Below are 16,543 nucleotides of genomic sequence, written 5' to 3'. Positions count from 1 at the left end.
GGGTCATTTATCTTGCTTCTAGATATCTCTTCCAGAGAGTCTTTGTTTGCACTGATTCTTAAAGTTTCTCTATTGCTTCTGCTTCAGTTGAACCATTACTATTACCTCTTGGCACTAACTCTGTCATCTTCTTGGATCCTGTAGTTCACTCCCTGCTGAGGTGACTTGTCACTAAACCCCTTTTGTATCACTACAGAGTAGGAAACAAATTTTTTTAACTGCTGGATGAGAACTTTTTTCTCTTATCTGGTAAGAAAGGATATGAATAACTGCAGCATAGGATTATCATGTGTAAGTAGTTACTCCCTACTACCCTTTGTTCAGGTAGAAGAGATGAAACTCAAAACTCACATTTTGAAATGATAAAAGAATTACTTGACCCAAGTGTTTTTAATATTAGAACTTATGGTCCCAGGAGTTGTTTTAAGGTCCCACCTAGAGACTCATTGATGTTAATTAACCCTTGATATTCCACTCTGGGGATTTATCATTAAGTTTTTCTGCATAGACCTGGTGAGCCAGGATTTTCCATTCATACTTGTGAATTAAGGACTCCTGGGGTTATCTTTGTCACTCAGTAAAGAAATATGTTTATCAAGTAGACCTCTGCTTTACTTAAGAGAGCTGACTGGCACTTTCTGTGTAGGTGGGGCTTATTGACAATATTTGCATTGAGTCAAGAGCTGGAGAGCTGTTAGGCTGACAAACCCCAAATATCAGAATGAGGAGGTACAACATTCTCACTAGAATCCCTAGTTATTCACAGGTATTTACTTTCATTTCCTTTACCTGACTTTCCTTTCCTTCCTCATGATCCTCTCTACAAACTGTGCAGCTGATTACTATTCTATTTAACATATAGTGACTACAAGCACACAGGCTATTCAGTATAGCATTGATAATAATTAGGAAAAACTAGAAGTAATATAAATGTCTGTACGACTTTGCCTACTAAAGAATACTATGCAGCCTCTAAAAAGTATAAAATAGACCTGTGAGCACTAACATGCAAAAATGTCCATGATTTTGACTTTACTGTAAAATTTAATAGCAGGTGAACTGAAATGATACTAAATGAGCAATAGCTACATACAACAGCCTGATTGAATCTCACTAACATAATAACTGGAAAAAAAAAAAGCTAGGTACAATAAGATTCTATTCATATAAAGTTCAAAAACAAGGAAAGTAATATTTGGGGTTAGAAATCAAGTTAGTGGTTCTGTTGCAGACAAAGTGGTTAGTGATTAGGACGGGGTTATCTGAGCTTCTTCTCAGGTACTGGTTGTGCTCCATTTCTTGATCTAGGTGTTGATTACCTGTGCATGTTCATTTTGTAAAATTTGTGCATGTTGTAAATATATGAATTATGTACTTTATATACATATTACACTTTTGTATGAATTTTATTTTAAAGGACAGGAATTTGAATTTTGCAAAAATAAAAGACTAGGCCACTTAGCAACAAGGTCAGAAAGTGAGAGCACATTCATATATGGAGTAAGAGTTGTGGCCAGATAAGAACATGGGCAAGCTAGAATTCTAGGGGAATAGGCACTATGATCAAGTAGAGGAAACCAATTGGCAATGATAAGTTACCAAAGCCGACAGTGGAGGGAGGGGTCGGCAAAGTGTCCAAATGGAAGAAATAGCCTTACTATTTTATTTCCAGCAATTATTTTTGCATATGTCCCTTATGATAAAGTTTTCAGAAGTCAAATTCAAAATAAATTAAGTCAAAGAATATGAGCACTGATGTTGATAAAGGAGCATATATATTTATTATTGTTATTTTAATTTTAGTTCAAGGAGCTTTTGTGTATCTCTGTACCTGGAACCGATGATCTTGACTATAATACTTGTTTTAATTATTCATTTTCCTTTTCACATGAGGACTTGGAAACCATTTGTTTTCAAATGGTTTAAATGCTCTCTCTCAAATCCAGCTTTCTCTATGGATTTTCCTATCAATCTCTATTGTAATAAAATGATAACAACAACAAGAATAGTAATAGAAACCACTTAAATTTTATGAACTCTTTCAGTGAGCCAGGCACCATGTTCAGTAAATGTATTATATAAAGCATTTCATTTAATCTTTCAATGGTGCAGTGAAGAAGGTATTATGACCATTGCCACTTTTTAAGTCACAGTAGGTTGTAAAATTTCCCAAACTCACATAAACAGTCAGGGAAGGAGCCTGGAAACAGATTGCTGTTGTCTAATTCTTGGCCTGTACTGTCCAGTGTGGAAACTACTAACCACATGTGACCACCGAGCACTTGAAATGTGGCTAGCCTGAAATGAGATGACCTATAAATTCAAATGCACATGTTGCATTTGAAAGACTTAGTATAAAAAATAAAATAAAATAATTTATTAATATTTTTATAAAGATTCCATATTGGAATGATACTGTTTTAGATACATTGGATGAAATAAAATTTATAACAAAAGTTAATTTTACTCTTTTTGTTTGTTTGTTTGTTTATTTTACTATACCTTGGCTGCCTTAGGTAGATTTGAACAAATACAAATCTAGAGTCCCAGTGCTGGAATTTCAGATCTCCTGCTCTGGGGTAGAGCTCAGTCATTGGTGTGTTTGAAAAGTTTTTCTGGTATTTCTAATCTACAGTCAGGGTAGAGGACTGCTGCCTAAAGTCAGAAGTTTGTGCTCTGATCCCCAGCCTGACTGAGGACAGCCCTTCGTGGGATAGTGATAACAAGTATAAATGGTACCAAACTATCGGCCTGAGTTGCTGTGCAAATAGCTGACTTTGTCGTTGATGTGTATAGATCTTGCTAGATCCTCCCTAATATTTGAGGCAAAAGGAGTTAGATTCCTTTAACTTACATCTCACCTGACTAAGGAAGGTAGAGATCTGTTAACCCAATCTGGGGAGAGTTGGGTATTACTTTGGGCCTGAATATTCTCCTGTGTGGCAAGGCTGAAATGATCTTAGTGGATTAGACTTCCCACTCTATTAAAACAGGTCAAACACTAGAAGATTTCTGTAAACCGCTGGGTCAAATTCTCCCCACTGACAAGAAAATAACGTTTTATCATTCTGAGTCACGTGTCTTGCTAGTAGAATGTGCCTTTGCCAATGAAGAGTGAATCCCAAGTGACAAAAACTGGGGTTAAGGGTAAGGATTGGGGGACAGTTACTGCAAGTTGAGGAAAAATGGAGTTCTCAGACCTTTTAACAGTGAAGCCAGAAGCCAAAGACTGGTTTCACCTTAGCATTGAAAACTCACCAATAGATTTATTTTGATGCAATTTGCTTTTTACTTATAATTTATTTGTGGGAGAAATAGCACTTAGGAAGCCAGTGCATGTTAAAGATACCAATGAGAGGATCCAAGGCTTTTTATTTTTTTCACAATGTGTTTTATAGCATTCACTTATCTATAGTCAGCCAGACTGAACTGCTTGGAAAAGGAGGGAAAGAGATAAGGGATTATTACACAGAAGGTTTATATTTGGTGGGGAGTGTGGGGGGAAGAAAAGGAAATTACAGGTTGAGAATAAATGTGTTTATGAATTTAAACTGTTCTTTCCTTAAATATCAAATTTTATGGATAATGCACATCTATAAGCATTTTGCAAGGAAATAAGATCAAATATGACTTTGAATATCAACATTTTATTATAAAGAATTATTTTAGTGTTTCAAAGTAAAGAGCAATGGAATAAATCCCTGGGGTAAATGACCCCTTTTTGTCTTTCCAAGAAAGTGTTGCTTCTTTTTATTATGCCACTTAGCAAAGGGCTCAACTGGTAAAATATCATGAGATGTCCAAACCAGAAACTGTTGTGTTCAACAAAGGCCTACTGAGTACGCTCCCCACTGAACAAAGCAAGCGTGAGCCAGGTACAGGGATCCAGGAATGAAGACAGCATTCTTGTCCTTGAAGGGCTGGGCTTTGGAGAGACAGATTGCATGCATGTTTGGTACAAGACAGTGCAATTAGGAAAAGATGCAAAAGGAATGTAGAAGAGCATTCTTGAGCAGAATTTCAGACCTGTTAGCATTTATTCTGAGACCTTATGGATCAGTGGGCATATTAGTTTGCTAGGGCTGCCCATAACCAAGGACCACAAACTGGTGATCTAACAGAGATGTATTGTCTCAGTGTTCTGGGAAGCAGAAGTACAAGATCAAGGTGTCCACAGGACTGGCTCCTTCTGAAACCGATGGGAAGAATCGGAGAGAATCTGTTTCTTGCTTCTCTCCCCTGACTTCTAATAGTTTTCTGGCAATCTTTGGCCTTCCTTGGCTTGTGGGGCATCAGCCCAATATCCTCCATAGTCTTCACATGGCATCCCCCCTGTGTGTGTCTGTCTTTGTCCAAACTTCTTTTGAGAAGGACAAAGTAATATTGGATTGGGGTCCATCCTAATGAGCTCATCTTAACTTGATCATCTGCAAAAGCCCTTATCTAAAGGAGATCATAATCACAGGCCCCAGGGTTAATACTTCAATACCTTTTTGGGGAAACAATTCAACCCATAACTGTGGGAGTTCTGCAAACAGAGAAGGGGAGGGGTCTTCCAAGTAGAAAAGACACACAGCATTAAATATGGAGCATTTCAGTACCTCCTGGTCATCTCAGCTCTGATGCACTCAGTGGTTGGGCTGGAAGCCTCCAAGCAGCATTCTCGGGCTTCCTTGGAACAAGTCTCAGGGAGCTGGTTTGATCTTCCTGATACTCTCCCAACATACTCACCCAGTGTCCCCCACTGCCAGTAAGTGTTGATCTCAAGGTGAGGATCCATTTCATTTGCCTTCAGGACCATTTTACTTTGATGAAATAATTGTTTTTTCTTTAATAGTGTACTTATCAGACCGTTTAGCCCTGCTCATTTATGTCTTCAAGTTAAAAAGCACAAATTCAGGTTTCCTACACTCTACATATTCTTTTTCATTCTCTTTTCTGATTAAGATTTATTTACAGTTCCTTATAAGCGCCTAATATTTTAATCTATGCCCAGCCCTTGCTGATTTATAAAAACAAAATTTTGGAGGCACTCTTGTTCCAAGAGTAATTAATACTCAAATAAATCCACTTAAACTTAACCCAGACAAAATGAGAACAAAAAAGTCATAGTCATACAATCAGGGAAAAACTGACCTACTTAGATTATGAGGTTGACTTGATGAATAGAAATAAATGCTAGAATTAGGCAGAGAGGAATGCTGGAGTGAAGACTAATTTCATGAATGGTGGGTTCATTAGTGGATATTGTTTTGTTATGAGGACTTGTCCTTGTATGTAGACTTCACTACAGGGCCTCAGAGAATGAATACTTGGATGAGAAGGAGCTCTGGTGATTTTCTTAGGTTGCCTTAGGATGACCCATCAGAGTAATCATGCTTTCATTTGACACTTAATGGTGGCACCACAAAGGGTCTGATTTGTGTATCTTGACTAAGAGGTAGTCTAAGTAGAAAATCTTTTGCTCCTGTATATAACTTACAGGTATGTGTGTGTACATATGTATGTGTGTGTCTATGTTCAAGCCTCACATTGGCATTGCCAAGCCATGCAGTTCAGATGCCAGCAACTTTATGGAAATCATGCTGAAGTTTGGTGTCTTATAGGCTCAGTTAAAACTGTTGATACAAAGGAAACTTTCTCAAAAGGCAGTGAGATCCTAGTGATGCTGGGGTTCTTGTTCAAGGAGTCGAAGAATGAACTTAGCAAACACTCAAGATAGGAGAGCCAGGGAGAGACTTTTATTTAGAGGTAAAGTGAGAGGACAGAGCTCCTGGCTCAGGCCAGAAGGGGACAAGAGAGCCCTCTTGTTGTGTCTAGGGGTTTTATAGGCAGTTGAGGATTTGGGGGAACACGATAAAGGGCTTAGGGGTGTGGACTTGTTAAGTGGTCCCTGAATATTTAAAATTAACTTAACATAAGAAATTTACTGCTTTGATTTCTCCCTGTTTATTTTACTCCCCATCATGGGTGTTCCTTACTATCATGCAAACACCCATCATGACCTGAGCTGATAATATAGCCTCCTAATAAGACTCTGCACTTACTGTATTGCTTCTTTTTTATTCATTGCAAAAAAAGAAATGTAAATATTATCACATCACACTCCTTTCAAATCCTTTAGTACCTTCCTGTTGTTGTAATGACATGTTCATTGTGCACCACATCCCTGTTGCCTCTGTGTTACCCTGTTAAGCTGTTAGGGAAGAGGAAACAACTTAGCAGAGGCCCTGTGGTAAGAGATAACTTCCAGATTCCTGAGCATGCCATTTTATCTCCTACCACAGGAACTTTAAACAGGTTTTCTCTTCCTCGACTACACTCTCCCTGTCCCCACATCTCTTGCCTAAATGATTTCCAATTTTATACTTCAGATCTCTGATCTCTGGTCTCTGTGAACACATCAATTTCCCATATTATGTGCTATTGTAGCCGCATATACTTCCTTATTGTAACATTTATTACTGTCAGCATTCATATCATTGCCTTTATTCAGATAGAAAATTGACTTTTATAAAGGTAAAGTAATATATCCAAAGTCACTCATAGTAAAAGTGGCTAATTAAAGTCAAATCCAAAATTGCCAAACTCTTAACCCCTTGCTTCTGGCACCGGCACCACGCTAGTGCTTGTGTAACACTCTATGAATCAAAGGCATTGATAGGACCATCACTGTAACTACACCTGGGTCTATATATTCACTTGCAGTCTGGAGTTTTAATTTCACTCTTGACTTAAACTCAGAATTGATTTTGTGCATTTCCCCAGGCAATATTTGACTAGGTTCGAATAAAAACAAAAAGACACATAGATTTTATGTGGAAATCATTCAGTTTAGTGGATAGTCTTATTTTTGTGTTTTAATTGTGTTTCATAGTTCTTTTTATTGGCAGAGACAAGGTGGGGTAAGTTATCATATGCAAGTCATGCTTATTCCATATAGTCATCAACTCACAACAAGTGAGATGGAATTCTTCATAGTTGGTACAACTACTTATTTGTTTCCAAGTTCAGTTGGAAAATTTAATGAGCTTACAAGTGAGGGTGGAAAAGATGGCATTCTTTAGGATGGCAGTATGCCCAAACAAGATTGCAGTGATACATTTTTAATCCCTTTAATTTGAACCTTTCCAAATTAAAAATGTCAACCAAAGCTTGCCAGGGCCACATGATTGCTCCTCTTGATTTATTCAGAAATGTGGATAATGTGATATTTCTCTGACATTTATTTTCTGTTTTCTGATACCCCTGTCTGAATAAAGGCATTGGAAATGTTAATAAAACCTAAGAAAGGAGAGAAGAGAGGATGGTTTTCCAATACACTTCTATAGGAATTGTTTCCCAATACACTTCTACAGGAATGAGGACAGAAAAGTTTGCAATCATATTTAAAGAGAAGATATAAGGATATAGTACATGGTCTCTGGAAAAGAGAGAAAGAGAGAGGAGTTGGGGGATGGAAGGAGGGAGGGATGGAGAGAGAGACAGAGAAAGAAGGAAGAAGGGAAGGAAAGAAGGGAGGAAGGAAGGAGAGAGGGAAGAAGGGAAGGGAGGAAGGAAGGAAGACAGGAAATAGATCCTAGATTGAGCTCTGTACCTGCAGGTTTTCTCCCATTTCTGCTGGGTCTCATACCCATTTGCCTAATTAAAGATGCTTAGAGTAAGTACTGCAATTGACTTTGCTGTTAGAGGAGCATCACAAATTATGGACTCATTTCAGCTGGCCCTGGCACCTTCTGGGGCAATGTATAATCACCCCAGTAAGTCATGATGTGGGGACTTCTGTGTGCATGAGGCCTGGTTTTCTGGCTGTGAACTGGCATCAGCATCAAGGGAGCGAGGCCAGAGCACAAAGCCAGGCAGTGTACCAGTGTAGGCATGTAATGTTGGGAACGGTACACAAATCCAACATGCAGATTGTCTTCCTGGAGCCTGAGCAGGCAACCTATAAGTCACGCAGAAAGCCAGGGCCTGGGAAATAGGTGATGTGGAAAGGAAGATGAAAAAATGAGAGTATACACCCATAGGTAGATCATGCTTCTGTATCTTAACTTGATCGTGTCTTCTGCAGACTGGAAACAAATGGCTTCACCATTTTCCTTATGACACTTTGCACACTGAAAAGGACTTTTGTGAGTACAGAGTTACAGTGAGGAGGCCAGGTTTGGAACAGGAATGATCCAATGAGAGGAGCCAGGTGTAGCATTCAGGAATGGGCAGGGTCAGTGACAGGTAGTCAACTCGGGAAAGAAGCATTTGTGTGAAGACATGGTGTGAATAAGGAAGAAGTAGTACATCTTAAGAATATCCCTGGAGCTGCTGTAGCATGGCACAGCTAAAAGCAAGAATCTCTATAAAGGCAGAAGTATCTAATTATTCATTAGGCAGTAAGTCTTACAGTGACAACTATATGAGAAGCACCGTGCTATTCATTAGGCAGTAAGTCTTACAGTGACAACTATATGAGAAGCACTGGCCCCCTACACCAGTGAAGCTTACAGTACAGTGCAAGATTTTTTTGAGCTAGTGACATTTAATTTGAGATAAAAAATATAGGTAGGCATTTCAAAATAAATATGAGAATAGTATTCCAGAGAGAGAAAAAGAATAGTATGTATCATGGCTCTAAGACATTAAATGTTAGACATGCTGAAAGAAAAGAGACATAGTTAGTATGTCTGGATGGTACTGTGTGAGGCATGTATCTTCTATATTACATGTATTCTTTATATATTCCCTGTATTATTTTGCTCCCCCAGTATTAATATTTGTAAGTACAACTATAACTGACATAAAATAAAACACTTATTTAAAACTTGTCATTGATACATCTTGACATAAATATTCAATCATGAAAACATCATCATATTTAAAACAAAATTAACTTCTCTATAAGGCCCCAAAGTTTTCTCATGTCACTATGAAGTCTTTTTTCTCCACCCCTCCCTACTCCTGACTAGGTATCCACTTACTTGCTTTCTCTTACAATGGATTAATTTCCATTCTCTAGAATTTCATTTAATTAGAATAATGCAACATGTATCCTTTTTTTTTTTTTGGCTTGACTTAGCACAATTATTCTGAGATTTGTTACTTATATCAGTAGCTCATTCTTTTTTATTGCTGAGCAATATTCTACTGTATGGTTATGTCATGATTTGTTTATCCATTCATTTGTTAATGGACATTTGAATTCTTTCCAGTCTTTTGCTATTGTAACTAAAGCTGGTATGAACATTTATGAGCAAATGCTTTCATTTGTCTTGAGTAAATACCTAAGAGTGGAATGGCTATATCATAAGGTAGGTGTGTATTTAACTCTCTATGAAACCATTTTTTTAAGTGGTTAACCATTTTAAATTTCCACCAGAAGTATGTGAAAGTTCACATTGCTCCACACCCTAGGTAATGGTCAGACTTTATTTAATTTTAGCCATTCTAGTAGGGATGGCATATAGCTTATTTTTCAATTCCATAATGATTAATGATGTTGAGCATCTTTCTGCCATCAGTATATGTTTGAGAAGGTGTTAACTCAAATATTTTGCTCATTTATAAATTGGGTTGCTTGTCTTATTGAGTAGTGAGAGACCATTATATGTTAGAGATGCAAGTCCATTGTTGAGTATATATTTTGCAATTTTTTTCCCAGAATGTTCCTGGCCTTTTCGTTTTTGTAACAGTATCTTTTGAAGAAAAAATAGTGCTAATTTTGGTGAGGCCTATTTTATTGATTTTAAAACTTTTATAATTCATTCTTTTGTAGTTAAGGACTCTTTGCCAGACCCCTAATTTCTAAGATTTTCTCCTACATTTTCTTCTAAAGATTTTATAGTATGAAATTGTACATTATGACCTATTATCACTTATGACCTTACATTTGAATAGGATGTGAAGTTAGGGTCAAGACTGATTTTTGTGGATATGGCTATGTTATTGCTAAAATGTCATTTAAAAAAATATCTTTTCCCTATTGAATTTCCCTAGCATCTTTGTCAAAAATCAATTGACCACCTATGTCTGAATATATTTCTTATCTATTCCATTGATTTATCTTTCTATAAATAAGCCAATATCATAGTGCATTGATTACTATAGCTTTGTAGTAAGTCTTGGAATAAAGTAGTTTGAGTCAACTTTGTTCTCTTGGTTACCAAGGAGTTGTTTTGGCTCCTCTAGATCTTTTGTATTTCCATCTAATATTTAGAATCAGCTTGTCAATTTCTACAATAATAACAAAATACCTCCTGAAATTTTTTAATAGAATTACTCTCTATCAACTTGAGGAGAATTGAACATCTTAATAATATTGAATGTTTTTTTTTAATTGAAGAGTCATTGATGTACAATCATATTGGTTTCAGGTATACAACACAGTTGCTCAACAGTTGCCCATATTATTAGATCCTCACCCCCACTAGTGCAGTTACTATCTGCCAACCTAAGAAGATGTTGCGGAATCATTGGCTATATTCTTCATGCTGTACTATCATCCCTGTGACCAGTGTACATTATGACTGAGACTTTTGTGCCCTTGTATCCCCCTTCCCCCATCCCTTACTCCAGCCCCTCCCTCATGGTAACTAGTAGTCACTCCTCAGTGTCTGTGAGTCTACTGCTATTTATAGACAGAGGTCATGTTTATGGATTAAAAGACTCAGTATCCAGAAACATGATATATCTCTCTGTATTTAAGTCTTCTTTAAATTCTCTCAGAAATGTTTTGGTAGTTTTCAGTATACAGGCCTTGTACATCTTTTGTCATATTTATCTCTTTATATATTTTGGTACTACTGTAAGTGATATTATAATTTCAATTTCTCATTATTTGTTGCTATATTATATAGGCACACACTTAATTTTTATATTGTCCATCCTACAACTAAGTATCCTGCAAACTTGCTAAGCTTACTTATTAATTACACTAGCTCTTTGTAGGTTCCATCAGATTTTCTGCATAAATGATCATGATATCTACAAACAAAGGCTGCTTTTCTTCTGTTTTCCCAAACTGAATGGCTTTAATTTCTGTTTTTCCTTGATTGCATTGACTAAACCTCCAGTAAAATGTTGAACAGAAGTGGTTAAGAGTGGATATTCTTGCTATATTCCTGATCTTAGGAAAAAAAACATTCAGTCTTTTATAATTAGGTATAGTATTATTATTATTATTTTAGATACTCTGTCAGGATGAGGAAGTTCCCTTCTATTCCTCCTTTTTGAGAGTTGTAATCAGGAATGAATGTTATATTTTTGTTAAGTAACATTTCTCCTCTAATCTGATAATCAAGTCATTATTTCTCAACTGCTAAAATTGTGATTCAGAGTGTTGATTCTTCAAATATTAAACCAACCTTGCATTCCTTGTACAAATCCTACTTATGATGCATTGCTTTTGATATCTTGATTTCCTAAAACTTTAAGAATCTTTCTATCTATATCAATGAGGCATGTATGTATGTAATTTATTTTCTTTTATGTCTTTGGCTTGTGTAAAGGCAATGCTGACATCATAGAATGAATTGGAATGTTTTCCCTTTCCTTTAGTTTTAACTGATGGGAAGACCCTGAGATGATAGAAGACAATGGGATCCAAAGGAATTAGTCTTTGATAAGAATATAGCACTTTCTCTAATTCAATCATTCTGAAAATGTAGTGTACATGAGAAACACCTGAAAATTTCGCTTAAATACAAAATTCTGATTTAGAAGGTCCAAACTGTATACCATAGTTGTTCTTAACAAAGAAAAACCAATCTCTCCCAAGTTATTCTTACATAGTTGATCCATGTTCTGAAGATTTTCAGGCTACCCAATAGTTTCAAAGAAACTAGTTTCACAGACTAGAAGCATCCAAATCACATGAGAACTTTTTAAAAATATGAATATGCTGTCTCCGCTTCAAACCTACTAAATCAATAGCTTGGAGAAAAAAATAGGTGGCAATTTGTCTTTCAGTAGCACCCGAGTGACACCAGTGGATGCTAAAATTCTTCTTCATTACTTCATTAATTACTTCATTACTTCATAATAAGAGAGAAATAAAAGGAAAAAATACAGATGCAGTTAACTTTGTATATTTTGTGTTATAAATTGGAATTATTTCTTGTAGACTGACTTCCTTTTCTTAATAACATGTATGAAGATCTGAGAGGGAGGGAGGAGAGGGTAAGTCTAATGTTCGAGTAGTGTGGAGGAGATACGGATAATCATTTTGAAAATCGGAAGCAGGCTGAAGAGATTGTTAGTCACTATTGGATGTCTACTTAAACAGTGTGATTTTCACCCTTTATTGATGTCCATCTTCCTAATTGTGCCATCCCACCCAACTCTGAGTTGCTTAAAATAGAGGTATGAAGAAGGCAGTTTCTGGGATTCATACACAGTTATTTTGCCAAATGGGTAAAAGGGAAAGAAAAAATGATACAGTAGTTGAGGGGATTTGAAGAGTGTGAATGACTGTAATCATGGACCATAGTCTCTGTGCTGTATGAAGAGAGAAATGAAGACAAGAGGAGCATAATTAACAGAAGGAAAGTTCTGAGATCTATGGATAAAAAGGTCTTGATGAGATGGAAGAACTGTTTCTGTAGACCTATTTCAGGAAAATGAGCTGGGTGTGTAAATGGTATTGGTAAAAAATGTAATGCTTGTTTTTGAATTCTTGCCATTTTTTGCAATAAGAAGCTATAACATATGACCTTGTTAATGGTGGCTGAGATTACTGTGCGTGATCATTGGTACTGAGGAAGTCACAGAATAGGTGAACAATATTCACATGCATATTGAAATTATCTTTCATTAGTGATATCAAACATTGTAATGGGTGAATGAATGGGAGACAGTCAGCCAAGGATCAGATAAAAAACCAGTGGCATCAGTATCACATAAAATAAATTGGAAGTCATCAGTGGCACAGGAAGGTTCTTATAGGTACATATATATTTCTCTAGCAGATTATTTGGGCTCTGTGCCTATTTAAAAAATGTAAGTCCCCATTATGTGCTTAATTCATGGAATATCTCTTGATAATAAAATTCATATTTGTGGTATCTGTGTATGAGTTCTGATTTAGTCATGCAAATTTAGAAAATAACAACTAGCTATCCTATAGACCCTTGCAAAGAAATCAAATCATAATAACTTCCTCATGTTTTCCTATGCAGGACAGAACAAAAAAATTTGCTTTGAAAAGTTCCTCCCAGTTCAGAAGAACAAGGATGGAAATTGTCTCTATTGTGCACTACTAACATCCATTCTAATTCTGTTTTTCCAATTCACAGAGAGTGAAGAAGTTTATCAAAGGCAGGTGCTGTCAATTTCATGTATCATCTTTGGAATTGTCATCGTGGGCATGTTCTGTGCAGCATTCTACTTCAGAAGCAAGTAAGACCATTTCTATCAAGTGTTAAAAGGTACCTCTCATAGGAAGCACTTTGTCTTCCTCGAAGTTCTCGGTCTCTGCTTCACGCAGAGGGATCTTGTGCAAATGGGTTCATCAAACATCCACAAATGACTTAGAATCTTGTATAGACTGTGGCGAGTGTGTATAGCATGTGCGTGCATGTGTGTGCACACTTTATCTTTGATGCAAATAGTGCTCTTTCCTCTTTGTGATCATAGATACTCTATGATCTTTGCACTTTTTTGATTACCTGCCAGAATTAGAGTCTCAGTGTTTGCTTGTCACTAAGGGGTTGACTTCTGAACAGAGCGGTCACTGCTGTAGACCTAAACATTACCAAACAGGAACTAGCCTTTTCTTAAAGAGAAAATGTCACACTTTTCCTTTCATAGTGTTTTTACCTGACACCCATAAAGGTTGTAGCCAAATATGAAATATGAATACTATAAAATCTATTTTGGTTCACAGTTGATAAGCACATGTCATATATGCCCTCTATGTCCCTTGCCAAGAAATCAGAACTTTTGAAGATAAAGGTGATTATTTTTGACTAATAAAGAAGAATTTTAAAAAATATATACATATACATATACATATATGTATGTAAGTATATATGTATAATATGTTTATTCCAGATGAACTTTGATAGAGGTGTTTTATTTATAGGAATGATATAATCTGCACTTAAAATAAGAAATGCAGATAAAACTATTACATTCTTTGGTTTCTGGTAAGGCATGCAGGCCTTAAGAAGTTGGCACGGATTCTATTCCTACATCTTGTCTGAGATCCAAGCCAATATGTGATTACTTTTTACTGGGCCTATATTTATCTATCCATTTGCTCTTCTAAAAATGGATCCATTTCCAGATATGGTCTATGATACTTGTCTGCATGTTGTATATGTTGACTTTAAAAAGAACAATGATTATTATTTTAAAAGATGATGGAATGTAGGTATAAATCCAAATTTATTATTTAGTATTTTTTAATGAAATATTTCAGAATAGGGTTAAATTTTCAGAAATTCTGTCAAAATAGTACACAAAGACCTCATATATCTCAGACCCAGTTGCCCCTATTACTAATGTTATGTTAGCGTGTTCCATTTGTCACAATTAATGGAATAATATTGTTATAATATTGCTAACTAAATAGTTTCAGATTTCCTTGGTTTCTCCATAATGTGCTTTTTTGTCCTAGGGTTCCATCCAAGATACCACATTACATTTAATTGTCATGTCTCTTAGACAACTTTTTACTACAACAGTTGTGAGCACTCATTTTTGAGCACTTACTCTTTGTGGGGATGCTGGGCTTCTTACGCATTATGTCTCAATCTTCACAATTAGGATTGTGCGTTATTGCTGCACTTTTCAAATAGTATCAGAGTAATTAAAAAATATTAGTTTATCAAAACCATGAAGTAAGAAATTAATTGAATATGGGGTCTTCAAATTTTCACAGTTCTAGTTTACATTGCATGGTCTATATCACTCGCTGCTGTATCGGCTCACATAGTCCACCTGCTCGATGGTAAGACTGCTTGGAGTGAATCAGTAATGTCAGGCTCTGCTGCAGGGAAGCTACATGGGGGGGTGGTCAGGATTTTACATACATCAGTCATACCTGTATTGAAACCTTCAGGCTGCCACTTGCTTATTATGTATTATTAGGCAAAATACATTTATCCTTAGCCTAGGTTTTCTTTTGGTAAAACTTATGGTCAAAAATAATATCTACCTTATAGACTGTGTTAAGGGCTAATGGCTTAACACTGTAAAGAGTACAATATAGTGTTTTTTAAAAGGGTAAACACTCAATGAAGGCTTGCAATTGTGAACATCTACAGTTTCCCACACTGGGATGTAGAGACTGGGTAACAACAAAGGGAAAAGCATGCCTGGAGCACCATAGGGATACTCCCACTCAGCAGGGCATTAGAAGGCTCCCCTTGCAAGCACTGTGTATGAGAAAGAAATTGTGTATTTAACAATAAGCAAATTACTATGAAGAAGTAGTTCATCACTTAGAGGGTAATTTCTTGTTGTACCACATTTAAACGAAAGACTCATATGAGAATCACAGAAAAGGAGAACAGCTGGATAACTAGGGGATCTACAGCTTCAGTGCTGTCGATCTCTCCGTCTCTGGCCAGGAAGGGGCCTCCGGGATGAACATCTCCTGGGGCCCAGCAAGGTGTCAGGGGAGGCTCAGAGAACAGCCAAAGGAAGAACGCTGATCAGGATGTTGTCTTTCTACCTGCCCAGCCAGGACACATTGTTATTAAAATAAATAAGAAAATGTGAGAATAATAAAGTAATAAAAATTGAAGCCTTTTCTGATTGAAGTTACATTTCTCATTAGAGACCTAGAATGCGTTTCCTTCTTCTAGTACAATATCCAGGCATATCTTCCTTTATTTTTCTTTGCCTGAGAGGAATGCCATACCCCAAACCAAGAATTTAATCTATACAGCTGAAAGCAATGTAAATTTTTATTATAACACCCCGTCATAGGTTTTTTTGCACTTACTTATTCCTGGAATTCCGATTCCCCTCTCAAACCCTGGGGAGTAACACAATAGGGAAACACTACCTTGGCCTTTCCTTACTTCCATACACCCTATCAGGTTGCTTTTATGTATATACATTTTTTGCCTTCATCTTGGAAGTCCCAGGCCTTCAAGGATTCTAGGACCTCTCTAACTCTGGTCTCCAAACTCACTTGAACTTATATCCTATATGCTGACACGTACAGTCCTGACCATAGAAAATCAGGAGTTACCCAAAAGCTCACCTTCTTGGTCATTTATGTTTTAGTTCCCATAATGCCTCAGATCCTGCTACTCTCACCTTTTCTCCATTCTCCTGAGACCCTTGGTATGGCATGGCCTTGCCAGGTAGAATATCACGTCATATTGTTAGCTGATGAAAGTCTGAAGGTAGGTAACAAGATGAGGTTGAAGTCAAGAGGGTTTTCTAAATGAGTTAATTGGACCCCAATAACTCTAAAGAAGATGAGGAAAGAAATTCTCTTCTTGTCACTTCCAATTAGCCCAAATATTCCCATAAATAGGTAACAGAACTATTAATTGAGCCTTTCACATTTGGCTGATATGGCTCACATAACAACTTT

The 16,543-nt window shown here is 36.6% G+C and overlaps 1 protein-coding gene across 4 annotated transcripts in view; it reads left to right on the top strand.

Annotated features, from left to right (window-relative positions):
* The window catches only part of NRG3 (neuregulin 3), a 1,067,441-nt gene that overhangs the window by 1,015,979 nt on the left and 34,919 nt on the right, over positions 1-16,543 (top strand). For all 4 annotated transcript variants that reach the window (XM_036883956.2, XM_057505850.1, XM_036883955.2 and 1 more), the window contains exon 5: positions 13,284-13,386. In XM_036883956.2, coding sequence (XP_036739851.2) covers positions 13,284-13,386 — 103 coding nt within the window. The remainder of the gene's footprint in view (positions 1-13,283; positions 13,387-16,543) is intronic.

The sequence above is a fragment of the Manis pentadactyla genome, chromosome 8 (genome assembly GCF_030020395.1).
Source record: "Manis pentadactyla isolate mManPen7 chromosome 8, mManPen7.hap1, whole genome shotgun sequence".
Taxonomy (NCBI): Eukaryota; Metazoa; Chordata; class Mammalia; order Pholidota; family Manidae; genus Manis; species Manis pentadactyla.
Note: the sequence above shows the minus strand (reverse complement) of the source record. Positions and strands in the feature narration are given on the sequence as shown.